General features: G+C 37.8%; 1 protein-coding gene across 2 annotated transcripts in view; it reads left to right on the top strand.

Moving 5' to 3' along the window:
• The window catches only part of ABCC4 (ATP binding cassette subfamily C member 4 (PEL blood group)), a 142,091-nt gene that overhangs the window by 40,901 nt on the left and 73,316 nt on the right, over window positions 1–27,874 (top strand). For both annotated transcript variants that reach the window (XM_086880889.1, XM_086880890.1), the window contains exons 14-19: window positions 1,789–1,885; window positions 2,999–3,217; window positions 5,180–5,320; window positions 6,837–6,874; window positions 7,182–7,282; window positions 10,235–10,381. In XM_086880889.1, coding sequence (XP_086737015.1) covers window positions 1,789–1,885; window positions 2,999–3,217; window positions 5,180–5,320; window positions 6,837–6,874; window positions 7,182–7,282; window positions 10,235–10,381 — 743 coding nt within the window. The remainder of the gene's footprint in view (window positions 1–1,788; window positions 1,886–2,998; window positions 3,218–5,179; window positions 5,321–6,836; window positions 6,875–7,181; window positions 7,283–10,234; window positions 10,382–27,874) is intronic.

Below are 27,874 nucleotides of genomic sequence, written 5' to 3' on the forward strand. Positions count from 1 at the left end.
TTTTGGCTATGGGATGTGAATTAGTAGGTGCATGCAGCCGGGAAAATTGCGAAGTGTTGAGTCCATGAATGTACAATAGCAGGGATCAATAGTGTGGTAGTTACATGGAAAAGGAAGTGTAGAGTGTAGGTAGGTCACAAGCCAAGTATGACTCAGCAATGTCATGTTCTTTTTAAGGAAATGGCACCCTGGGATTTATGACCAGTACCATATGTGGCAAATCATATTCCTGTTATGTTTTGTACATAATATAGTACATAGAGATAGTACATACATATAGTAAAATAATACTGTTATTATGATTTGTACAGGTAAGGTCTCAGCTGAAATAATGTTTTGATTTTGTGCCCTTCAGAAAATGTATAGACCAGCTTCATACTCCAGTGTAGGTGGTCAGGAACGTTCAGGTGTCCATGGCAAGGAGGCATAAAAGAAAGAAGCCTATCTCCAACTTAAAAGTCTGTTTGGGAGACTTCTTTATTACTTTATTTGTTTTTCTTTCATGTCTGGAGGAGAAGGGCTTAAAGTATGAAGGGGCTTTGTACACAGGAATTAACTGGTCTAGGGGCCTTTGGGCATTTAATGGATTGAAATTGCACCAAAGGACGTAAACTTGAACTTCAGAGAAAGATTTTGTAATGGCGAGGGTAGCTTGTCCCTGGAATACATTTTCAAGGATGTTGAAATTTCTGTTTAGCTTAAACATGAAGAAGAACCCATTTAACTTCTGCCAGGAACATTTTTACGTTTAAATTGATTCTTAGTTGGGGAAGAGGATGCAGCTTTCACAGCCTCTTCATCTCGCTTTTTTTTGTACTCAAGAAAGCTGAAGAACCTTTGGGTGTTTTCTGTCTGGATCTTGTGTGACTGTGTGCTTGTGTATTTAATAAATGTGATGGTGGTGACTGGAGTTTGTGCAGCAGTTTGTCCTGTTGTCATGCATTAAGTGTGCTCACAGTCTAACAAAGTGTGCCTCTTGAGAGTGCTGGACAATCTCAGGGAAGGTGAGCTCTGTGGGGCTTTAAAAGGCAGGTAAAAAGGTCATGGCAGTGCTGGGCAGGCTCCAACAGATGTCTGAGCTCTTGGACCAGCTATATCCCCTGCTGAGAAGGCTTTCCCTGGGTTTTCTGTACCGTCAGTGAGAAAGGGCATGATTCACTTAGAACTGGGCTTTTCCCCTGGTTCTTCTTCAGTTATACAGAGCAGTACTTCTAAAAACAGATGGATGATGATACCTTGAGTCTCAGTGAGCCAGTTGGAAAAATAAACACTTACGGACTATTTTGGAATGTTTTGGGGTTTTTTTCTTAAATCAGTAGTACTATTTAATTCTCCAGAAGTCTCTGTGGCTCAGTGTTAGAGCTGGTCTGAAAGCTTCTCTCAAAAAGTTACTTTTACTGGCTGTATTTCTCCATTTCTCCATAATTTTCCACAGTATCTTTCCCTTCTTTCTCTTCCCTTTAGTATAATTTTTTTAAAATACTCTCTTTGCAGTTCAGCTGATGACATCTACATTTGTTTCAAGAACGTTTAGGACAATTTTAGTGAAATTGCTTAGTGCCTCCTCTTTTTTCCCAGACCAGAAATAATTCTATTTCTTTTCCCTACCTTGAAAACTTAAAGAGTTAAATAAGGAACATATTTGTTAAGGTTTTAGGTCTTTTTTGTAAATTTAGTAAACATGGTCATCTTCTGATTTTAAAACCTGAGTAATTGAATAGCTTTTACAGATATAATTAAAATCTTTTAGGACATTGAATTTTAATTAATCTTTCCATCTCTTTGCAGATGTATTTGTCAGGCCTTACATCAGAAGATTTCTGTTTTGGTCACTCACCAGTTGCAATATCTCCGTGCTGCAAATCAGATTCTAATTTTAAAGGATGTAAGTGATTCCAATGTCTATACTTACACTTTGTAATTATCCTTTTTAATCTAAGAAAGGAAAAAAATAAAATTCAGATTTCAATTTTTAGTTTGTAAATGTATTTTCTGTCTACTTATGACTACATATGGTTTTTAAGTTCTTAATAAGTTGATTTTTCTTGGAATACCTTTCCTGAAAAATCTTCTTCTATCATGCATATAAATAATCTTGAATTAATAATACTTATTTCTTCAAACACTTTGTCTGGTTTTGAAATAAATTTTTAGCCTTCCCTTGCTTCAAATTTAATATACTGTAAGACTGTGTAAATGTTTTGCTTTTGTTCTTGTTTCTTACACTTCTGTGTGAATTTAGAACTGTGTTAATTTTGCAACAAATCCGTTTTTAAATTGAGGCTGAGAAATAGTCTTGGGTCCTTTGAGAATGAGCATGCCTTCAGTGCAGCTGGTTCCTTCCCATCTTCATTGTACCAGAGGCAGAGGGGAAGTGCAAGGCCTACAACTGGGGCCTTTTTTCTTGTTTTTTTTTAAGGCTGGGTAGTGAAATATTTGAAATTACTTTTGATGCATTGTGATGGTGCAAAAAAGGACACTGTCCCTCTTTTTCTTTCCATTCAGATTGCTTTAGAAGTTACAGTAGCTCTTGAGAAATGAGTTTGTGGTAGAGCTGAAAGGAATGTGGACATAGTCTGTGTTGCTCCTTGTAAGGTTCTGTAAGGATCAGAAAATGAAGATGGTGTTTACCCCTGGGACGGAGCAATATAAAAAGACTGATGGTTGTGTATGTGGTTTAACAGGTTGTCCTAAAGCTGAATGGCTTGGCTGTCTCCCACAACTTCTCCAGGGAGGTGGTTCTCCCCTGGCTGTAACTTGGGCTGTTCTCATCCTGTTTGTTTGTTGGCCCTGTTAGCTGCTCCAGGGTGACTGGTCAGAGCCTAAAGAGCTTGTTCCTGCTCCTCTAAGTGAGCCTCACAGAGGCTTCAGCTCAGTTACTGCAGTGGGATGTGTGCTCAGCAACTGCAGCACCCCAGAGGTAGCAAGGACAGGTCAGAAAAATTGTCCTTTTTGGAAAGTGTATAATGAAAGTACTAAAAGTTTATATTGATTGTAGGGTAAAATGGTGGGGAAAGGTACCTATGCAGAGTTCCTGAGATCTGGCATCGACTTTGCTTCCCTTTTGAAAAAAGATGAGGAGGTGGTAGAACAGCCATCAGTTCCAGGAACGCCCAACCTGAAGGCTGCCCGGAACCGAACCTTCTCGGAGTCCTCTGTCTTGTCCCAGGATTCGTCTGTCCACTCACAGAAAGATGGAGCCGTGGAGCAGCCACCTGTGAGTGCTCAAAGGATAGAAGTGTCTTGGTTCTTGTCTGGCTGGTTTTGAACTTAAGTTTCGATGTGGGCTTTCCCTGCAGCATTGGGATTTCAGGGATTACTGAATTGCGTTATCAGGTGAGATCAGCTCGCCTCTGGAGGAGCTGCCCAGCTGGGCTTGGCTGGCAGCTCACAGCTCAGTGTGGTGCTGCTCAAACCCTGCAGTGTCAGTCTGTGCAGTTCAACATCAGCTCTGCGGGGTGCTGGGAGCTTTTCTTGGCTGTGTCCAGAGCCACCACACTATGCTTCTTGCAGTCTGTCCTCTGACAGCAGTGCTTTAAAGTCCCACTGTATTGGGGGGGTTCACTGTGTTTGTGGAGTGTTGAACTGAAATGAACACTTCCCCTGAAATCCTGAGCTCTGAGAAGTGCATGTAGAAGCTGTGGCTTTATGCAAAGTCTGTGTTTGCATGGCTGGCATCAACATACCCATAAACATACCCACATGATCTTGAGCAGCTCACAGGATTACCCTGCGGGGGTAATCCTGGGACACCACTGCCTTGCTCTCTCTAGCCCTTTTGTTGGTGAAAACAGAAGGCTTTATATGGTGCCAGTGTGACTTCCAGGTGCCTCCTTATCTCTTGGCCTGCCCAGTGCAAAAGCAACCCTAAAGTTTCTCTACCAGAGGTTGCCTTCTGCTGGTGTGTGTTCACCTCAAACAGTGCAGGCTCCCTGTAACCCTGCTAGGCTTGTGCTAGCACTGCATCCATGGAACAAGCAATCCCTGTATGTCCCTGATGACTGACACCTTTGCTGTGGGTATCTGTTATTTCTGTTCCTTCTCTATGATGAAAAGCAGTGAGATTATAAAAAGAAAGAAAAAAAAAAAAAAGCTATGGACTTTTTAGTACCTTTCTGAGGGATGTTTTTTTTGTTGCTCCGAAGTGCAGTAAACTTAAATTATTAATGTCCCAAAGGCAACTCCACTCTTAAATTCTCTTAAATTTGTATCCACAAACAGTGTACCAAACTTCTTAGCAGCATTAAGACTGTTGGATGGGGAGAAGTGGGAAGGTGGGGTGGCTGGAGAAACAAAAAGCCGAGATAGGCTTCTCACCTTTTATGGATGAGTAGGTTGGATTTCTCTTTTCATGTCTGTCAGGTGTCTCGATCCCACTGCTCTTGTACAGGCATGTCTTGTGGCAATAAAATCAACTGTTACATGTCCACTGAACTGACACAAGTTTTTATATTTTATATACAGTGTATATTGACTACACTGTAAAAATTTAAAAGAAAAAATCCTGAGTTTATTAATTTGTTTAGTTCTTTCACTTTCTTTATGCCTGTATAATTTTTTCCTTCTCTGTTTTTCAGTGTTCCCCGTCCATTGTTTACTTAGTATGGCTTCTCGTTTGTCATTTTACTTGTCTTCCCTATTAACAGATGCTTTGTTGGTATTTACAAGGAGATGATTAGAACTTTATGGATAATTTTTAAGTCTTGGGTATATGTTGGTTCATTTTGGTACATACTTGTAAAAGAGTGTTTACCTTAAATGCTTTTCTGGAAGGGAAAGGTTGCCCACATTTGTATTCTGAAAACAGAATCTTCCCCAAATTTAATTTCTGGAGCTGTTACAAGTAAAGGTGGTATATAAGAAAAGAAGAACCTGGATAGTGGTCAGAGTAAATATTCCTGGCTATATATGAAGTTGTGTTATATTTGGTGATGCAATGCCAAATAAAATCCTTGAAATGTTGCTTTGCAGAGTAGATTTTTCAGTATTAGTGCACTGAGACTATTTTTTTTTGTCATAGCTGTAGTTCTGTATTTAAAATATAAAATTTTTGTATGCATAATCACTTTATCTCCTTGTTTAATTGTTTGCTAAGTCTGAACCATGACTTTCGAGTGGCGTAATCTGAATCTGTAACTACGAGGTTGATGGGGTTTATTCTGTGGATTTTTTCTTTCAGGGTGAAAATGCACTGGCTGCAGTTCCAGAAGAGAGTCGCCATGAGGGAAAAATAGGCTTTAAAGTTTACAGAAAATATTTCACTGCAGGAGCAAACTACTTTGTGATTTTTATACTCTTAGTACTTAATATTTTGGCACAGGTAAGTCGTTGGAAGTCACAAATAATACTGAAAGTATTTTGGGTTTGTGAGGATTCCCCCCTCCCATGCCTTTTTTTTCTTCTTTTTTTTTCTTCTTTTTTTTTTCTTTTTTTTCTTCTTATTTTTCTTCTTTTTTTTCTTTTTTTCTTCTTTTTCTTCTTTTTTTTCTTCTTTTTTTTCTTCTTTTTTTCTTCTTTTTTCTTTTTTTTTCTTATTTTTTTTCTTATTTTTTTTTCTTTTTTGAATATAGTGCATACTTGTTGCTGTAATGTTTCATCTAAAATGTTTGGGTGTTCTTTAATAATTTTGTAGTGTACGCAAGTGTCAGCATGGAATTGTTGGTACAGCATTGAGAGGTCTTGCACTTATTTCAACTTAATACCTCACTAAAATAATTACTTTGATGACAACATGGCACAAAAAATGATAAGCCAGAGTACTTTGTTTAGAAAGAGAAGAAAATCATAAGGTGTATAAAAGCATTATAAAAGTTTAACAAGCCTGAACAGTCAGAATGTTTCCAGTTGAGGAGGGTAAAGAGATTTACTGGCTGTGGGAGGACAGAGTCTGACCGAAGTGTTCAAAGAACAGCTCACCTCTTGATAAGTGCAGACTATGAGGAAAGTTTAGATGGAGGATCACTGTTTAGCAGAGTGAGAAAGTGAGGAGGAGTATAGGCAAATACCTTGTGTGATGCAGACTGTAGCAGGTATATAAAAAAAATTTTAAACAAGGAAAGTTATTTACAAACTTACTGAAAGCAATGGTGAGCTGAGGAAGCTGAGTGAAAATACCTTATTGCCTTTTTCTCTGTTTCTTGCTGAGAATTCAGATTAGTTTTGTGGAAATTATTTCTCTTTGCTGTAAAAAAATAATCCATATATTTTAACATCTTGCTTGTCCTTGCACTGAGTTTCTTGGAAAGGTAGCTAAGCAAGATCAAATCTCTGTAGTAGACTGCCCACAACTTCAAATTCACATGAACAGAAGTGTATTTTGAGATAATAACCCTGTTACATGTTTGTAGTCACCTCTTGTCACAGAAGGAAGGTGGCAGAAGGAATATTTCCCTCCCTCTCCTTTCTCATCCTCCTTCAACCCTGTTTCTGGTAATTATCTTGTGTAAACACAAATTTCTGGACTGGTAACATCAGAAAGTTTGTTAATCAAAAAGAATTTTGGAATATCTCTTGTAGCAAATTTAGGAACTGAGAAAATGAGTTCTTTAATGTTCAATTAACATACATTAGGAAGAGCTACTATATTTTGTTTACTAAAGTGTATTGCTTTCCTTTAGTTTGCTAACATGTAAGGTAATTTAAGGTAACTTCTTTCTTTGTAGAGCACCTTCTAATGTGCTTGGCAAATTGCTGCTGGTCTTGAAAGACTGGATGGCATACTTTTCTGAATATGTTATGTTTTCCCAGAGAGCTTGAAAGAATAGCAAGGAAATTTAATTTTCTAATTTTTTTTTAATTTTGTAAGATGATTCTTGTATTTGCCTCTTTTGCTCAAGGTGGCCTATGTGCTCCAGGACTGGTGGCTTTCTTACTGGTAAGTTGATGATAACAACTGGCTGGTGGTTTCTGCCTTTTCAGTTAAGTTCTGTTTGTTTAATTGAAAAGGAATGGAACCTGTTCTACAATAGTTCAGGTCTTCCTCTGATTTCCACCTCTTTTGTGGGGGAAAAAAATTTAAACTTAATGCTGAGTGTGGACTCTAATTGCATCTATTCATGCTGTGATGCATGGCAGCATCGATGCATGAGATCTTTTGGACTAAAGATTTCAACAGAATTGAATCTAGAAACAGCTAAACACACTTATTTGATGATGGTTACCTTCTGTGTGCATTTCCACAGGGCAAATAATCAAAAAAAGTTGAATCTCTCAACAAATGGAAATAATGGAACGAATGCGACCGGACCTCTAGACCTTAACTTTTATTTGGGAATTTATGCAGGTAATTGCACATGCACCTGTGTGTGTCTAAGAACTGTTTATTATCTGATAGAGAGTTTTGAGAGGTGCAAAGAAATGTGTGGGGAAATGTGATTTCTAGCAGTAACTGAGCAATATCTTCTAACAGTTTAGAAGCCTGAGTCTTGCTTTCTGATTAAATAGGTTATAATATATTTATTATAAAATACATCTGACAGAAGAAATAGGTTGAATGCAGAGTCTTTAATTGCTTTGCCTGGATTTTGGAGAGTAAATCAGGAATTGAGTGTTTCTAAAGTCAGTCACATTAAGGTTGTGCTTATTGTCTATATATTAGTAAGTCATTGAGCTGAATCTTCAGTCATTATATGGATGGCAAGAGGGATTAGAAATGGATGTTTGTTCTGTGCTGTTCTAAAACTTGGCATGGCTATGTTTCTTCTGAAGTGCCATAGCAAAAGAACAAGTTTTTAAAAGCCATACTAGATGGGTATGCAAAGCAGGTTGTTAAAAAACATTTCAATATATTTCAATAGGTAGCATTATGCTTCTGAATATTCAGAAAAGGGCGTTGATCCTTGCATGCAGGCATCCAAACATCTTGAAAAACTGCTCTGAGATGTAGTAAAAATTGCCACAGAAAAATCATGTGCATGCTCTCAGATTCTGCTATTTAACACTCCTAGTGATGTACGGTTTTGTATGGCATGGTAATTTCTTCATGGAGATGTAAATGACTGGTGTGAGAAAACAGGTGGAATGCCAGAAGAATATGCATTGAATGCATTCAGAAACATCTCCATGGGTGAGAGAATAGGTGCAGGATTTTTTGTTTAGTTTGTTTTCTGGAATCCACGTGACCTTAGTGGCTGACAGAAAACGTTGTGTTTGGCCTGGAAAGCAGCAATTTAGGAGCCAGATAAACTTGGCTCTTATTTTCTCTGTGTAATGTCTTATTTCGTGAACTGTTCCAGTGGACTGCACAGTATGATTAAATGTGGAAAATTTCACTTTCTCTGACCAGACAGCCTAAACCACATTAGTGAAAATTTTATCCTTTAAGGAATATTTTGCTCTAGATAGCTGAACAACAAAAGCTATCTTTATATTGAAGTGTTTAGATGACTTAGTGAGATATTTGCTATGGTTGAACAGACAGCATTGACTTACCTACACAAAATTGTAAGTGAAGCTGACAAAGTTATAAAAAGAAAGTATTTTATATGAAATATGTAATAATCCAACTTACCTTTTTCTGTAATCTCTTAATCAGTATAAAACAATTTAACATTTTTACTTCTGATTTTGAATGTTTGATAAAACAAAAAAACCCCACTGTAGTATTTCCTTCTTAGTCCTTGTTGCTTCTGTGAGACAAAGGTTTTGAAGAGTAAAATTGCTGTTAATAGGGAACACTATTGTTGGCCAGAACTGAGGTACCAATTCTACACCTCTTCTGTAAAGAAAACATTCAAAGGGCTCTTATCTCTCTCATATGGAGCTTCTGAGCTCATGAGCAGGAAAGCAATGAGTGAAGGACTCATAAGCGTGTCTTGTTCCTCCTTCTCTCCAGCTGTTAGGTCTTTTCAGGAGTTTTGTTCTGGGAGGGTCATACCAACAGCTGCTTCCAGGCCTGAGTAAAGTTGTACAGAAAAGTGGGGTTCCCAGGATGTGGTCCCTTTCCTCGTGTCACTCCCACAGACTGCTGCTAGGAGTGGGCTGTGCCATGGCCTCCTGCTTTGTGCCTCTCCTGCTCCCTTCTTGCATGACCCAGCTTTCCTGTTCGGGTATATGCAGTTACTCTTGGAAAAATTGTCTTCTTCTGCCTGGTCTGGAATACAGCAGCTGGGTCAAGGCAAACAGACTCTCGTCCCAGCCATCATCTTTTTTCTTGAAAACACCACCTCACAGAATGTAAGCAATTAACTGCAAGCAGACAAATTAAATAGTGATGATATGTTTTTTTGCTCCCTGGGAGAATAGAGAAGGAGACAGGATGGCATAGCTTAACCATGTCACATAATCTAAAACCTCCCTCTTTCTCACTGTTGCTATAGCTGCTCCTGAATTGTGCATGATTTTAACCTGCCCTTAGAATAGGCAAGGTTTTCTGCTGATAGTTGTGGTCTAACTTCAGTGTGTCCTCAAGACCTGAGGTAGCTTTGCTGATTTTCTGAGGCAGATCATGTGGAGCCTGGAAGCTTGCTAAATGCAAGGTTTAGACCTTCACTGTTCACCCTTCTTGACAGGGAATTTGGGCAGCCCCATTGGAGATTATGCACAGCATAAACAGAGCAGCAGCAATCTCATTATTTGTTTCAGTTTTTTGCCGTGTAGCACCCTTGTCTTGCCAGCAGAGTTGTGCCCAGAAGAGAGACAAAAAGTCTGCGGACCAGTTCCCTAGAAGGACTTTCACGTGACATAAGGAATGCATTTTACAAAGTGTGAAAGACATGCAGTTTAAATGATTTGGTGTGTTTTACAAGGGGAAGAATGGCATGAGTGGTTTGGGCTGATTTGGAGTTGGTTGTCTCTAAACAGCCATGTATATATTACTTGTTTAATACCTGCTGGCAAGTGTTGAATCTTCACAGTGACCTCCGCAAGCCACAATTGTACATGGCACTGTGAAATTAATTTTTTAGTAACGCTGTTATGCAGAAAGTTTTAATACACATTTATCTCATGGGTTAACAGATATTTCTTACATTTCTATGAAGTACCAATTCTTTCAAAACAGAAAAAGAGACACTGATTAAATGGCTTCTGTGATAATAACTGAAGCTAGTGACAAATGTATCTGTGCTCTGCACTCAGTTTGAGTCCCCCTAGGCTTGGATTCTTGCTATATGCAGAAGTCCAGAGAATTTGTTTTTAGTGCAGTTTTATTTTTAACTTCTTTTCTTCTTCTGAAAGATCCATATCTTTTTGGAAGCTCTATTCATGGTTTGTTTTTGGTTTTTTTTCCTTTCAGGTTTAACAGTGGCTACAATACTATTTGGCATAATAAGAAGTCTTCTGGTGTTTCAAGTTCTGGTTAATTCTGGTCAGAATTTGCACAACAAAATGTTTCAATCCATTCTGAAAGCTCCTGTCTTGTTTTTTGACAGAAATCCTATAGGTAAGTTTATTAGTAAAAAAAACAACAACAAACCTTGGTATTTAATGTATCTTCTTGATTGCACAAATTGTACCATTTCTGGACAATTACAATTTGATGGTATTTTTGCACTTTTGTTGGGTTCTTTTGCTTCTTTTCCTGAGACACTCTAAATCTAAATTTTACTTACACACTTGAAATTTAACAGTGTAGTCCTTTTCAATTTCAAACTCCGACAGCTTATTGATGTTTCATCTTACTGTCTTTAAATGCAGCTTACAGAACAATGAATTAGCTGCAGCTTTGGTGTTGTACATTGACTTGTATTTGCAGTGCTGTTTTGATGCAGTTTCACAGGGTGTCTCCCATATGCTGAATATGAGTGCATTTTGTAAAACTGTGATCCAGATCCTTATGTTCTTCAAAAGAAGGGAGAGAGAAGCTGGAGCAGAGTGAAGAGGGGGGGGAAGTGGATGGTAACTGATTGACTAGCCAAAGTTTTCTCTTTTACATGAGGAGCAGAAAACTGATGGCCTTCACTCCCTTGGGCTAAAAATGGACATGGGCTTGTTCTCATAGCACCAGAAGGCATTTAATTAAAGAATATATAGGGATGGCTTTATTGCTTCAGTGAAAGTAGTAATATTTTTAGGAAATGGATACCCATGTGGAGAAAAGGTTCATGTCCATGATATGATGAAAGAAATGTGTACAATTTAATCTTAATAAATACCCCTATAACTGCAGAAGTTTAGATCTGTGTTACATGGCCTGCTTGTAATGTGAGTGTGTGGAAATGTAAATCTAAGGACACTGCAAAGGATTAGAAGGGAAGTCCAGGAAATGGGTTAATGGTGAGCTTGTGAGAGCACATACATGAGAAGAAATCCTAGTGCTGATGTGTCGGGGATTTTCCTCTAGTCTCTCTTGTGTATGTGTGCACAGCAAGTGCAGTAATTTTGTTTTTGAGAGAATACGTAATGATCTTGTAAGAATGCCCCTAAATCTGGCTCATAATAACAAATTTAAGAACTAGAGAGAAAACATCAGCAGCAATGCAGAGTAACACCAGTTTGCTTTGTAACACTGTGAAGCTCTAATTAGCAGTGCATTGTAAAACTGGCATTCATAAAACCTGCCTGTCGCTGGTATTCACACACTGTTGTGACTTAGATATGTGTTTCTGTTAATCAACAGATGCTTTATAATAGAAGGTTAACTTCAGGATGCGTATATTTCCTTACCTTCACCTTTCTTTTGGTCAAGGTGGCATGCAAAAGTACTGCTGTTCTGATCTCTGCATTATTTGAAAAAGGAAAAAATGGGAAGAGAAAAGATGACACATGAGACAATGTTCTTGTTCAGAATTGCAGCATTTAGCAGTTCTGAAATCTGTTTGTAATATCTGTATTTCATTGTTGGATTTACGTGGATTTTTTACTGTTTATTTATCTTTTAGAACTTCACATGCTATTTCACATGGGACGTATTTTTTTTTCCCCAATTGTTTTTTTGATACGCCTATGAAAGACATACTAAAAAGAAATTGAAATTATTAAATGTGCCTTTTTCTAGGGTTGTGATTGTAATAGCTAAGCCAAACTATTAGTTATCATATCCTGTATTAGCAAAGCTAATATTGCAATGTCAGATCTGTCATTTAAGCATCCAGCATGTTCTCAGTATTAATGTGAGGTCTCTTCAGCAGAAGCAATTGCTGAACTGAATTTTGCTGTTTTATTTATCAGAAAATAATCAGTAATTAAAAAATGCCACGGCTAGTATTTTGAACACATGGTGATCTGTGTTCCAGAGTTGAGGAAGGAAACTTAAATAAATAGACATCCCAAGCTCTTGGAAGTTCTTACTGGGGAAGCAGAGTAACGAGGAGCATCAGAGAGTCGACATTAGGAAATGGAAATGCGTGGTGAATCATGACATGTCTGTCAGCTCCCAACAGTGTAGATCCAATCAGTCTTGGTGAATAAATGAGATGACTTATTTCTAAAAAAATTATACTTTGTGAATCAGTTTAGGCATGAGCCCAAGATCTCTCTTTACAGATTGCACTAGCAATATCTGGGGAGGGAAAAGTTGTAAAGGGAACTAGCATTTTACCCAGATGATAGAAGACTGTCAATGTATTTTTGGAAGCTGGATTACACAGCAGAGAGAGGAAAGGAATAAAAGGACCGCTCTCCTGTCTCCCTTCCCAGGCAAAAATATTTGTATATACACAGATTCCACCTTTCTGTAATTTGGCATAGGTCTAAAAATAGTTAAACATTACTGCATATTTTGCATTGGAAGAACCTTATTAATAATTGACTGTCTCTCTTTCTTTTTCCTTCTTAAGTATTTAGCCTAACCCTACTGAGCTGATAATCCTAAGTGACCAAAGTGTATTGTCTTACCCAGCATTCAGAAAAATTTGCCATTTATTTATGACTGAAATACCAGTTTATCAGCAGATATCTCTACTGCATCACTTACACCGCTGTTGTGAAAGCTTGATGAGTAGTTGAAGTGTTAGTATTTTGGGTTTGAGTTGTCTGCATTTGTTCACAAAACTTATTTTTTTGAAAAAAAAATTTGAAGAGTAGAATTTGGCTCTCTGGAAACTTCCTTTGCTCTTCTACCCATATCCCAGTAAGGGAATGACATGAATGTCAAAGTATCTGTAAAGTAGGAAGATGTGGACGATTCCTATTTCCTGGTGAATGCTTTATGTATTGCTCTTTACATGTCACTTGCAGGAGTAAAAAGGGGTTGGTTTCTGTGCATGTCTAGCACAAGAGGGCAGCATGATCTGTTTTATCCCAGTTGAGCATTACAGCGGCCTCTTAGAAGGATAACAAAATTCATCTGTTATGTTTTTAGAGATGATATTTGAGGAGTGAATTTTCAACCTCTCTGCTGAGCAATAGTAATGTGGTTCCATTCAGTTGTCTTCATTATCTGCAAGAGTAGTATTTTCTCCTGATCTTTTGCACAATAAGCTTTTCAGCTTCATGTAGTGCTGAGTTCAGGGCCTTTTTTTATTTTGGAAATAGTGGCCAAAAAGTCAGATAACCCTCTAGAGTTAGAAGAGTCCCACCAGGGAGACCTTCCTCAGCCGTTTTTCCTTTTAATTTCTTTTTCAAGATGTTTGTAGCACTTCAAAACAAATTTGTTATAAAGCTAGGTGGAAGGGGCCTGGACTTCAGCAGCAAAGACTTGATTTGGGACCTGCCTCTTCTGAAATTAGTTTCCTGTTGAATAGTTCAGAGGATCCTACTTTTGACAAACTTCAGGATTTGATTCAAGATTACTTGCTTAGCTTGTGAATGAATTATTCTTTTCTGGGATTTAGGGACAGAGATTAGAAAAGTGATGCTAATGTGTAACTGCATCATTTTCAGTTATGGTGGTTTTAGTGCGAATTCTGTGTAATTTTGAATTGCATTGAGTTTAGGAAGCTGAAATCTCCTGCTGCTCTGCTGATGGGTGCTATAAGAAGGAATGGATGATATGCATTAATTTCTTCAGATAAAATAGAAATCGCTTCCCCTTCTAGAGAATCTGTGTGAAATTTAAATTAAACCAGAATCACTACACAAGCACAGCTTTTTTTTTTTTTTTTTTTTTTCCCTGAGTTGTATCTCCCCAAACTCTTGGTTCTGACACTTATAGGAGGAAAAGAAATATTTTGGCAGACTTTACAGCATTTCTGACCTTCTTAGAAATGGGAAGCACTGAACTGTATGATGGTTATCCTCGACCTATTAAATTAGCTGATTTGTTTTCCCCCCACAAATGCTTTGTGGAAGCATTAAATAAACATTGATCCCTTTGGGTGCTTACCTAGACTTTGAGATTTGACCAAGTTACGGAGAGAAATACTCTTTTTTGGTTTTGGCAGCCAGAAATGACATGCTGAACTGATAGCTAATAACAGCACATGAAAGCAAACTCCAAATATAAAAGATTAAAATGTGAAAGAAAGCTGTTGTTATAATGAAGAGTTTGTTTTTCTTTAAGGCATAAGGATTTTAATTATGGTATTCATAAATTGAGTGCTGAAACGCTTATAATTTGACAGAGAAAGTTTCTTTATAGGATTAAAAGCATGTTCATCAATGCACAAGTGACTATCTGCATTTTATCTGACAGAAGTGTCAAATGGGCAATGTTGTTAAAGTGTTTCAACCATATAATATTTGCAACGAATATGGTATTTCAGCAGTCTGAAAATTACAATGCTGATAATGAGGTTGTTAAATTATACTTTATCAGATGGATAGTGAAACTGCTCTAGTTAGTGTACATTAATGTATGCTTGTTCACACAAGTGATTCTGCTGAACAAGTAGCGTGTTTAAACAAGAAATACTGGTCTTAAACTGTGTGATTTACAGTAGGTGGTGTTTTGGCATATCATGCAGTTAACCAGGCAAAGCTTCATGTTAAGATACTTTGTTTGTAGTCTCATTCGTCAGTGATATAAATATTCAGTAGCAATGCCAGGAAATGTATTGTATTCCTATTTGACTCAATGACTCAATTGCTTTCTTTTCTTTCTTTTTTTTTTTTGGAAACAAGATCTGTCCTATCTTTCTGATGCAGTTTTCACATATATCCTTGTGGTCAAGATGAATTCTGCAGGGTTGCGAAAAACTGTACTAGCTCTTTTGACAGCTTTCATGTTCTCTTAAGCTAATACAAAAAAATACATTGTCCTTAAAGCAGCAGAGGCTTTGTTTTCGACTCTGTGCCAGGCTCTAAAGCGCATTCACATGTGCACAGGTTTGTTAGTTTACGTTGAAAAGAAGTCCCTATAGGACAGCCTTTTGTTGTAAAATAAAAACACAGATTCTCTCTTCTGTGTTGGTAATCACTTGCATTTGTTGTTATTAAGATGGCAACACAATGGGTTCCATCAATCATCAAGATCCTTAACAACCACACAACGTTGTAAATATTATGTTTGGGTGTTTGAGTGGAACAGCTCGTCACTGAAGTAGGTGTGGTAATTAAAACCTGTTAGGTTGCTACATGTGTTAAAGAAAAAAACCCTTTAATGTTTTTTTCATATAACAATGGCGATATGTACTTTAAATCTTATCAGGGTGTGATTATTAAATGATATTTTATGGGAGTTGCTCATTTACTGTTAGTATTATCATGGCTTTGTTAAGAGTTTAAATAGTCTTATGCTTCCATGTGTTTTATCACCATTATGATTCTGTCAAGAGCCTTACAAAGTTGATTGCTATAGGAGTAGTCTTTAAAGTCAGTAAATGGCACTCTGGAGTTATGTTTACATTTATTATCTATTAGCGTAACTCGATTCAACTCTATCCTGTTCTTTTCAGCAATAGTAATTGACTGAAACTTGGCCATAAACCGATGAGACAAGCCCATTACATTTTCAGTTCACCGAGTCAGAGCTCACCCCATTTATGCCTAATATGGGAGATAAAATTAAAAGCTTTTTGGGAAAGCTGTTTGTAGGAGGGGATGAGACATTATTTGGTAGGGAAATAGCGTGAAGCTTGTACTGACAGCCCCTTCCAAGTGCAGCCTCCTGCTTCCCCAGCACAAGATTCCACGTCCCTTCGTAGGGATTTTCTATCTTCTTCACATTAAGATCCCCTGGTGGGGAAAACAGCCTGCTGTGAAACTCATTTCTGACCATATGCTGACCTGCCCAGATACTGCAGAGTCTAGTGTTTTCATTTACTGAAGCAGCTACAGAGAGAGCTGCTCTCGCCCCACCTCAGCCGAGCAAAAAGGAGGCATGGGATGTCGAGCAAGACAGGAAAGTCTAATTAAAAATACTGGCTTTAGAGGACTGCACAGAAGCTGTTCAGAGACCTCCCTTTCCTGCAAGTGTAGCTGGAAAATAAAAATGAAATTTTGTTTTAGTCTTGCATGGATGGCATGCTGTTTTGGGGGAGATTTGTGGCAGTGAGGAACTGAATGTTGGTTGGAAGCACTTGAAAACCAAGGGAGAGTCTGCTGTAATGTTGATGGAAAACTGTAAGGGGCTTAAAAAGAGGGCCCAGCTGAGGTGATGCAGCTACAAATAAGCTTTTAGAGATAATCCAAAATAGAGGATTTGTTTGTTTGTTTTGATAATAACTATTTAAAATATGTACCTTTTTTTTTGCTGTTTTTAATCTGTTTATAAATTGTGGAATGCTGCTACAACTGCTGGGGATACTGGGGACTGGAGGTGCCATGTGGATAGAATGTCCTTTTGCTGTTCATGGATGCCTGTTTTGGATGGGAAATTAACATTTCTGAGAAATGAGGAAAAACTTATCAAAACTCACTTCATTCAACCTTGGAACAAGGCATAAGCATTTCCAAATATAAATTACTTTGGGGAAGAGCTGGGCAGGGATGATGAACAACCAGGTGGTGAGACCACATGTATGGAGCGTGGGAAAGGCCATCCAGCTCTTCTCCCCCTCTGGTTGAATGGGAACCTTGAACATTTGGGTTCCCCACCCTGGGTGACATCAGACTCTTGGCTGTCCTGGGCTCCTGGCTGTGCCATAACCTTCCACTGCTGTCCCTTATGGAGACACAGACACAGTTAGACTGCTGTGGTGTTTGCAGAAAAACCAGCCCGCCTTGATGGGGTGTTTGGGGTTTTTGGTTTTTTTTTGTTTAATCTGAGTAGCTGGAAATTAAAATGAAGCAAACACTATCACAGTGCAAACTCATTTCATTAACACTGTTCTGCTTTATACTGCACAGAATTCTTTCTCCCAGATGATCCTAGGTAATCTGCACTGCAGCATCTGGGTGAATTAATTAGTTGAGGTTTCTTTTTTCTTTTCTTTTTTTTTTTTTTTTTTTTTTCAGATTGCCAGCATCTTGCAGATTATGCAACAAGTGAAGATTAGTTTGTGCCTGTGGTGATCTTGTAGAGTGTTTGGAAACAAAAGGCACTTCTCGATCCAAAATTAAAATTTTAGTGTAGAAAAGAATGGCTGTTGTATGTGAATCTGCCTGTTTTGGCAATCCAGACTAAACCCTGAAGAATAGAAATAACAGCAGAAGCAGAGGTATTGAATTGAACTTGACTTTAGTGTGTTGTTCAGTTTAAAAAATGCAAACTTTAAGTTACGTACAGATGGTACAATACAGCATTGTTTGCTGTCTTCCACCCCGTCTTACCAAGATAATTTTTTTTCCTTCATCAAAATCATTAGGTACTTCGGGGCTTTTTTCAGGTGAATACATATGCAGAACCTCCTTCAGGTTTTGATTTTTGATGTAATTTTATCGGAGATAATGTTACATTTGGAGAGGGTAACATTATTATAAGCTGTACTGTGTATGTTGATATCTACCAGCTTTAAGAGAGCTTTTCAAAGTGTTCTAAAATATCAACAGGCATATGAAGAACATTTTTGTTTGTTTGTTTTATTAGTTACTGGACAATAGTCCTGTAATTAGGATGGTAGTATGTAATGGACATTAATTATTGCTTGTGGCTATACTGACCTTGAGGCAGGTAGGTTGAGACTGAAAACTGCACGTTCATTTTTGTTTGGGGTTTGTTTTAATGTTCATTTAAATTTGGGCTCTTGTTGAACATTTTCCTGATTCTTATTTGCGTACTTAATTTCCACAGCTTTTGATTTTGGCTTGAGCAGAATATTTAGTTGTGATGGTACCAAAGGGAGGTTGCAGAGTGATGAGGTTTCTGAGAAGTCTGGATAGGCTGGAGCTGCCTTAGCTGTTACTCACCTAATGCTGGGTAGGAAGTTGTATTCACAGAGCCAGCAGGCAAAGCAAGCTGCTGTATGGCAGAAAGGTGGCAGAGTCTTCATTCTCAGATGTTTGGTTCAGAACAGAGTGCCTTTTGTGCTCAGGAGGTGGTTTTGGTTTTGTGTTCATCTTTGCACTGTTATAAAAGACTTACAAATGACTTTGGATGTGTTTGTCTTCTAGTTGTAGGATTCCCTCATCATTCCTCATTTACCAGTTAAAAAAAGAGCATAAAGATCACTGATATTTCTCAAACTTGAGCTTTTATCATTGTCCAACATTTATGACATTTGAAAATTCAAAGGAAGTTTAAGAGTTCAGCTTTTCATAAGGTCATGTTTTTTCTGTCCACTGACATGGTTCTGGTCAGTTTTTATCCACATTTTGTTTAATTTTTGTGTCCTGAATTCATCCTCTGCTTTCTGAGTCCAGGAATGCTACTTTTTCTGTCCTCTTTCAAGCATAAGTCTTCACTAGCTTGAGTTAGTGTTGGGGCAGAGAATGCAGAATAATCTGAAGGTGCTTGGAAATCTGAGAAGGTGAAGATTTGGAACTTGGACATTCTTGCTAGCAATTATAAGGAATAATAGATGGAAGAGAGATGGTCTAGCTCTTCCTCAGTTCTCTTTTTATCAGATGTGATGAGATTTCTGTGTGTGTGTGGTAAACCTCTTTTTTCTCAATGAAGTTACTGTCTGTTTAATATGTAAATGATGCAATGCAGAATATTGCTAATTCATGTGTAGGCAAGAAAAACCACTCTGCTTTGTGGTAAGCTTCCCTTCACTGGGAATACATGTTTCTTTGTCCCCACGTGTATTCATTTCTCAGTGTAATTTCATGTTCATGGGTTTGAATGTTCACAACCCAAAACAAGTAGTTTAGTCTACATTTTAGGCAAAATACCTACATCTGTTCTTAAGATGTCATAATTAATTTCTCATACAGGAATACTGTCCCTGCCCCATCTTTTCTAGGACATGCCAGGAGGACAATAAGTGATTAGATGCCAGGGGCATTTGCTCAGTGTTGGGTTTTTCCCCGCTCTCTCCTTTTCAATGTGAATACCTAAAAACTGTAAACTTTACACTGTCTTGTTCCTTTCTTCTTCTAGAGCACAAATTTTTTTGTTTAGAATCTTGTCATGGTGATCTTTAGAGAAGAGATAGTGTCTGTCTTCACTAAGAGAGTTAAACCCCCGTGCTTAAGGATGGGTGTCTAAAATTTGGAAAGTGCCACTTAGAAGAAGAGAAAAAAAACATATTTTTAATATTTTTTTTAAAATATATGCATATGTAAAGCCCCATGTGCTTTCCTTGAGTTTGGTATTATACTTGGTGTAATACTTTGGTATAATACCTTTCTCCCTTCATTAATTCCCCAGTCTTCTTTTAGAAGAACACTCCTCCTCTCTCCTCTCTCCTGTCTCAACAACCAGCCAAAAGGAAACAATTACAGTTAGCTTTCCAGAATATTTCTGGTATTTCCTGACTAAAGAAATATTGAAATGGTTTAAGGAAGAGTTGGTAGTTCTTACCTTTAGTCAGCTAATGTTCCTTTACCATTGGAGAAAAAAAATAATATTTTGGTGCTCCTTTGACACAAAAGATACCTGCAGAAACCTCTGCAAATTTAAAGCCTCAGAACTGTGAAATACAGACGGTTTTAGCTTTAGAAGTGTCATCTTTTTTTTTCTGTTAAACTAACAATATAGAGAGAATTTTTTTTCATCAGTATTTTCAACAGAAAACTAGTTATGCTAGACTTACTCTAATATTAAGAAATCTTATCTAAGGAGTGCTTTCAAAATAAAGCCAAATTTGAGAGAAAAAAGTGCCTTGAGGTTTTTATAAAGCTGACAAGTTTTAATATTCCAAATACATAGTGACAATGATCTTTTTTCATAATTAAGCTACAAGTATGATTTAATATTGAATTCAAAGGCATTCACTGAATGCTGCTTATATTTAAATGCCCAAAAATCCCCAAGAGAAAAAATGGAAAAAACAATCCCGACATATTTTTTTTTAATTCAGATAAGAAAAAATAAACTCTGCTGCACCTCAATTTAATAACCAATGTTGCTCAGCTACTACCAAAGGCTTAAGGACAGTGTTTAGAAGTGATTGTTCAGAAATAAGTGTTTCTCTAAGATTATGAGGGCTTATACAGATGGTTTTGTTCACCTGCTGAGTGTTCAAGAGTGGAAATGTCCAATCTGACGCTTTCCAGAAGTGTTTGTTTGCTTGAAAAAATAGAAACATTCCTGTGGAAAAATAGGATTTAATTAATTTTGTCCCATCTCAGCCACCTACGAAAGCAATATTGTTTTGTACTTTTAATAGAGAAACACATGTGTAGTGGAATGCAAAGTCCCAGGTTTCTGAAATGATCTGTTTTTAGCTTAAAATGGAATGCTGTGAGCAGTGCTTAATTTGTTAATACCTTCCTTCTCTGCCTCTGTTGTTTGTACTTCTTAGGAGATACAAGATGCTAAAATGCTTGTTGAGTACTTGTTACTAATTTTAAAATTCGCATGGAAGTGTTTAGAATAGAAATCTTACATATTGTTCAATTTAAATGGGCATAAAGAGGACAAGTTAATACAACGGAAAGATAGTACATTTATATTAGATATTAAGAAAAACTTCTTTGCTGTGAGGTTTGCTGACAGGTTGTCCAGACAAGCCTATCGATGCCTTATCCTTGGAAGTGTTCAAGCCATGTTGGATGGGGCTCTGAGCAAGCTGGTCTTGTGGAAGGTGCCCCTGCCCACTGAAGGGGGGTTGGAACTAGGTAGTCTTTAAGGTCCCTTCCAACCCAGGCCCCATTCTGAGTTGCTTTACTTGTATGGGTCTTGGAGGAACAGGACACATTCATTCTTTGACCCACCCTGAGGAGGAGATGGAAAAATACTCTTCAAGCTAGTGACCTACAGCACTTTGGTAGCTTTGGGTTGTATCTGAATTACTAAGAAGTAAATGTGATGAAAAAAGAGGTTCAGCATGGAAGAAGAAGGCTTTAAAGACCTTTCATGCCTCTCAGATTTGGTGCAGAGATTTATACATTCATCCTTACAGGGGTGATGGTTCTCATAATGGAACTTGACCAGCAGGATGGACAGAGAATGCTGTTGGTATAAGAGGAAGTGTGAATTTGCTCCTCAGACCAATTTTTCCTCTTGCTGTATGCCTTTCTACTGTGATACCAAAGCAATTCAGAGAGGAAACAGAGCAAGGAAGGCAGTTACTTTAATTAGTGTATTTTATCCTCAAAGGCTTTTCAATCTAATTCGGTTTTCTGATTTTCTGTTGATTCTTCCAAATGCTTCAGACTTAGTCAGACAAAAGCTTTTTTCTTCACAATTGTCAAATTTCATTGAATCTCGAGTCTTGGTGATAGAGCTTAATTGTCAGCAAAATAAGTCTTGGTTTCTGTAAATTGTTTGATCCTCAATTGGTTTAGAAGTGACAATATACTTTCATTTACAGGGGTTAGATACTGTTTTCATGTGGCATGTGGAGCAAAGTTAGACCAACCAAAAATATTATTTCAGTTGTTTTCTCTTAGGAAGGCTTAGACAAAGAGCTTAGTCTCAGATCCTTTAAAGTTCAAGCATCTGCCACTAGGGGCAAAAATTATTTTCCTGTAGGCATTCATCTTTTATTGTATATTTACCGTGCTGCTTCACTTGGTTGATAATCTAATTTAAACCTCAGAGATGATTCATACCTCCTCAAGGGGATTCACAGCTAGTGTAAATTGTCTGATGTCAGAACTTTTCAGTCCTTCTAGGATCTCTTTTCTGTACATAATGGTCCTTTGGGTGATTGAATGCACTGAGGAGGAAAGAATGTAACTCATGCAAGTGTTAACGCTCGAGAAATACAGTTTTACAACACACTTCAGATTTTTTTTTCAAATTTATTTGGATTTCTAGTTCAGGTAACTTGTGATGTCTTGACTTAATTTAGGTCCTAACCATGCCAAGTGGTCTATTGTGGATAAAATTCTGCAGGTATGAGCATGGTACCTGTAGAAGTATAAACTTTCTGGAAGGTGGAATAGACTGTGTGCTGTGCTAGAGACTTTTGTTTCGTAAGCCCAGCATTTTGTCTATCTGTAAAGTGACAGTTTTCCAGAAAAACACTGAATTATGAAAGGTTATGAAACCTTGATGTCAAAAGGCATTTTCAATTTCCATTCTCAGAAAACCAAAAGAAACAAAGAACCAAACCCGCAGTTGTCCAGGAGGTCTTAGAAGGTTTTAGAGCGATCCAAAGACTTAAACTTGTTTGTGACCCCTTCCTGGAGGCATGACCACTGCATAGTTGACCACTAAGAACTTTTAAGAATTGAATGTTCATATTAGGAATGTGAACTGCTATTTGAGGAGGACTTCTCTAGAGGCAGGCAAGGACAAAATAAACCTTCAGAAAATTAAGAGGTGTTGTAAATGCCATTCAGCTGTGCTGAAAAGTTTATTGAATGCTTTCCATATGCATTCTAAAGTTAAGCTACATTTTGAAAACTATCAGAGCCAACATTAGTTCTCCAAATATTCTAATTAAATAAACTACTATGCTAAGTTGTTACTAATTAATACTCTCTAATTTTAATAGTGGTTGGTTTATTAATACAATTTTGCCTTTTGTGGTTCTTTTGCTTGGAGGTATAGTTTTGTTTCATATGTTTTAATGATGTATCTGCAAATTGATACAGAATCAAGTTCTTTGCTCATGCTGTTTTGGGAAGAGGGAAACAAAAACACGAGGTATTTTTCTATCATTTTCTTTCATTATTATATGTGTATTTCTCCATTTTATTCATGCCTTATCAGAAATTTGGTGTCTTTTTGAAAGCAGAATAATGGCAAAGCTGTTGTTTGGAAAGAACCTTTCCCAAAATGTTTGGGGTCAGATTATGATCTGTGATTATTTGCAAAAATTTTAATGCATATTACAAAATATAACTTGTGCTTCAGTTCCATGAGGGGGTTTAATAGTGGTTTATGTATTAAGTGATAGGTATTTTTGTCATAGTTGTTACATGACTCCCTCTAGTTGTCCTGTTTGTTACAGTCCTGGAACTTGTTTCATCCTAATGTGTCCGATGTATTTTCAGCAGAAAAGCTGCTGGTTTAAAAAAGCAACAAAACCAAATTGTGGTAAAAATGGGTGTCAGGAAAACAAAATCAATGCTTAAGTAAGTGAAGTATTAAAAATCCAATGACAGACGAGTTTTGAAGGAAGAAAGAAAACTCTTATTGATAATTCCTTTACCTGAAATCTTAATTGGCCTTGTGAAATCTTAAGACCGTGCGTGAACGAAATTAAGGAAACTAATCAGAGTGTACTCTAAAGACTAATGAGACACAACCATCTGTTTCCCCTGCAGTTCTGTAGTTAGCAGAGTGAAATATGCTTCTGTAAGAAGTAACTAAAATCCTCTGAATTGTTTTCTAAAGACATCTGTTTCAATAGATATCAGTCTTGCCTTGTCTGTCAGAGTATAACCTTGTGAATAGGCTGCATGTGTCCAGTGCCTATGGTTATGCAGTATGTACTGGATGCACTTTGCCACCTTCCTTCAGGTGACGCTGGCTTTTTTACTTCCACAGTTCTAGTTTGGGAACTATTTCAGAACCTGATCTCTTGCTTGCTGTATTTCCCATGTTTTTCAATGTAAAACACCCTTTCTGTTGCCTTTATGGCTCATGTGTTATTCTCCTGTCTGGCTCTTTTTGTCACCCTGCATTTCCAAAACATCAGTTCAGGCACTTCTCTGGTTTTAAGTGTTGCAATCACCTTGTGTTCACCTTCTGTTCTCAGTTGCTTTGTCCCCAACTCTTCCACACTGTGTCTCACTGTGTTGGGCTTTGTGCCCTGGTTGTGTGTGGGATGACATTTGTACCTAGAGCTTGTGCCATGCCATGGTGAAGGAGAATGGAAGAACCAGTGCTGAAGGAAGAGAGAGAAGAGGAAATGGGGAATGGATATGCAGTGAATGAAGCTGAGGGTGAAGGAGAAGACACATGCAAGCAGGGCAAAAATTCAAGTAAATATGTCCACAAAAGCTCTCTCAATATCCAAACACCCGGGTTTGGTGAAGTCTGTGGCTGTGACTGCCAGTTTGTCTCTTGACAATTCTCTATTGCACCTGCTCCCCAGGGTCAGATGGAGGGAAGAGCTTTTCTTAATCTTGAAACCCCAATATACTGTGAGGGAGTCTAACAGGAATTGTAGAGAGGAGTATGACTTGGCTAGTGCATTAGCCTTCTCCCCATGCAAAGCTTTTACTATTTCTGTACCCGGTAAATGGAGCAGTTGGCACATTCCAGTGTTTTTAACTACTCCCTCATCATTTTGCTTGTTTATCTTTCATGCTTACATCTTTGTAACTTCCTGCTCACTGTGCACTGAAGTTCATCCACAAGCTGGCAATTTTTTCATCTTAAAATCATCTCTCGAGATGCACCAGTAGCGTTGTAACTGCAGTACACTGACAGCAGTTAAACGTATGGGTGGGGAAACTCATTAATTCTGTGACCCCTTTGTGTTCCTGCACTTGAAAACACGTCTTGTCCTGCAACTTTCTGTTCCAGCTTACTGCTCCATCTTCCCCTAGCTCGTTATTCCTTCTGTAGTCAGTTGTGTTGGTTTCTCTTGACTGACACAAACTCTTCAGGGCAGGGCACACTGCTGGCTACGTGGTGGTGCAGCCTGTGTCCCAGCCAGGCTCTGCCTCCCGCTTCGGATACGTAATTCCTCTTCTGGGTGTTTCTGACGTGCAGACAACAAATGGCAACGAGCCCCTTGTTGCGAGCAGCACTCTTCTGTTTTAGCCTGTTTATTTATTTAGGAGTTCATACTGCTGGACAGCTGTAAATCAGAGCTTCACAGTGAAGTCTGTCTTTGAACTGAACAAAACCAAAAGGGTTTGTAAATTGTATTCACTTCTGCTTGAATGACGGTTCGTTCAGTCAAATAATTTTTCTCCTCCTTGATGTGTGTGAATTTTTTTCTGTGCTCATAGAGAAGTGAAGAAATGTTGCTGTTAACTTATTTATCATTGTAAGTTTCTTATTATTTGAAAGCCATGAAAAAGAGGAAATGATAGGACTTTTTCTTCAATTTTAAACAACGTATATACAAACATACAGTTTTAATTTGACCTCTAGCATTCAGCTGTCAAAAAAATCTATGGGGATTTGTTTAAGGTGTATTTATACATAAACATTAAAGGTTCTTGGGTTTTGATATATGCACAACTAATGTTTTAGTGTGGTCAGCAGCTACTTCTCATTTGTAGCTGCTTATTTCTAGTATATTTTTCTTTTTTGTTTCTGAGATGAAGCTTTCTAATAGTTGCCCAGTAGAGGAGTACAGTAGAGTCAAAGGCAGCGCCGCATTTCAAGATGCTTAGCATTTAATAATGTAATTATTAAAATGTCTTTAATATAATGAACAAAATATACAGTAGAGAAGAGGTCACATTTGGGGTTTTTTTCTCATTTGATTTCATTTAAGTGTTGTTAATTATAGTTTAGGCTGTAAAGAAGTTTACTTTATAGTGACATTTTTTTCCCCATAAGCCAATGGCCCAAGGAAATGCATTGTCAGACTATATGTATATTCTCTTGGACACCACTTCTGGAATAAAACTCTTGAGTTGTGGTTGCCTTCAGCTTTTCTGAGAAAAAGATTTTTGGTTGGTTGTGAGGCAAGATTTGCAAGTGGAATTTGGTGCCAATCACAAAACAGAAGAGTAGGTGAAGTCATCCCTCCATACACCCCGGAGCTGGCTCCACTGGAAAGGATCCATGCCCTAAATGAGGCCCCTCAAAAAACCCAAAGGATTTCATTCCAGCTGAAGTCCCTCCCATGCTGATTGCTGTAGCCTTCAGGCACGCGCCCATTTGCCTTCTTCTGGTGCCGTACTTTCTACTGAGATTTCCAAAGCTTCACGAGCAGGGACTGAAGGAGACCTACAGCAGAAGTGCCTGTAGTAGAGAATTAACATGCCTGCTGGAGAGGTGGGCGGCCCACCTTCAGTGTATTCTCTGTGACTGCTGAAAATAACACATTCCTGTGGATCTCTGCCCCACCTTTGCCTCTCTTGTAAGTCCTGGCCCCTGGGCTTGGCTGTGCCTTTATAAAAAGGATGGCAGGTTTCCCAATATCTTATTTTGTGAATGGTACGTACGTTGTGAATGTAGTTGTTTCCAAATGTTATGTGACTTTCCCCCAACGTGTGGTTTATAAAAGTCCCAAATTGAAGCAAAATATTTATTTTCATGGGACATTAGGGTGTGGTGTGGGTCTTCTTTAACACAGAGCAAATTTTCTAAGAGAATGCTTTGATTATTTGCACAACAGACTAAGTGAGCTTTCTGATAGCTATACCAGAATATCTCTGGAGTTCTGTAGTAATGATATTCCATGTGAGGGAGGAAAAAAATCCCTTGAAAATTATCCAGTGTCATCTATTGCGTATTCTGGATAGCCAAACCCATGTGGTTTTTCTTTATAAATTTTTTACCAGTGGCTTTTTTATAGTAAGAGTAGTTAAAAGGGAAAATGTATTTCAGGAATCATTACATGGGTATATAATGTATGAACTTCAGAGAGAATCCCTCCTTTCCAAACAGTCACTTATTCCAGAAGAAGAGAGAAAGAAAATTAAGCTGAAGCAAAATTAAAATGAATGATCAAACTGAAGGAACATGCCAAACGAAAGAGAAGGGCTCTCAGAGTCACATGAAGCTGTGAAGTGCCTCTGCTGTTTGGCCTGTCCAGAGGCTTTATCCTCATGGGTGGGCTAGGTAGAAGCCAGAAGTCTTGGCTGTCCCAAGACAGGCCCATAGAATTCAGCCCCTATAGGCTTCTAAACAGAAGAAACAGTCCCTATAGAATTGTCTTTCATGGTTCCAAAAAAAAAGAAAGAAGATGAATGGAGATCTGAATATATAAGACTAATAAAACATGGCATATTATTTGTTTTTGGAATGACAACCAGATAGCAGTTTCAACTAAGATTTCAGGAGTCAAATGCTTTATATTCAGTAATGTCCTGTTTCTTCGTTGTCATTTTAGACTGCAGTGAAGATTGAGCCTCTCTGTCTTCAACACCAATTTTAAAAAAAGGGAGGGAGGAAGAGAAAAACATTGAAACATTAGAAATTATGATTCTTATTATGAGATTTATTTTTAGGAGATAGAATGGTAAGCAAAGCAACAAATATGAGCAGATTTGCAAGAGATATGTGAGATCCACCCTAATATTTTCTGAAATGCAGTATTTCAAGCCTATTCTGAATCAAGTCTTGGTAGTATAAATAGCATAGAAAAAATCCTTTTTGTTGTTGGAAAAACCTTACCAGGAAGGTGACATGTATCTCCATTTTTAATTCTTGCATTGATGTATATTTAGCTCACAAATATGAAAATAGCTCTAATAGCTGTTTCTCTCCTCTCATGTAAGTGTTCCAGTAACAAAATACTTTTCAGATATTTCTAGTCCCTCCTGATTTGTAGTATTCTGTTTAATTTTTTGTAAGTCTCTCCTCCAGCTAAAAAGCACTTGGGACATAATTTCAACCCAAATTGGATTTGTAGCAGAAAGAACTAGACTACACAAGTGCTCTTTCAGAAGTGGGTGCATTTGTGGTTAAATATTTTAGTGAAGAATTAAATTAATACTCTTGCTAGTAGAAAGTCAGTATAAGACTACATTTTGTAAATAATGT

This window comes from Cyanistes caeruleus, chromosome 3, assembly GCF_971803275.1.
Source record: "Cyanistes caeruleus chromosome 3, bCyaCae1.hap1.1, whole genome shotgun sequence".
Classification (NCBI taxonomy): Eukaryota; Metazoa; Chordata; class Aves; order Passeriformes; family Paridae; genus Cyanistes; species Cyanistes caeruleus.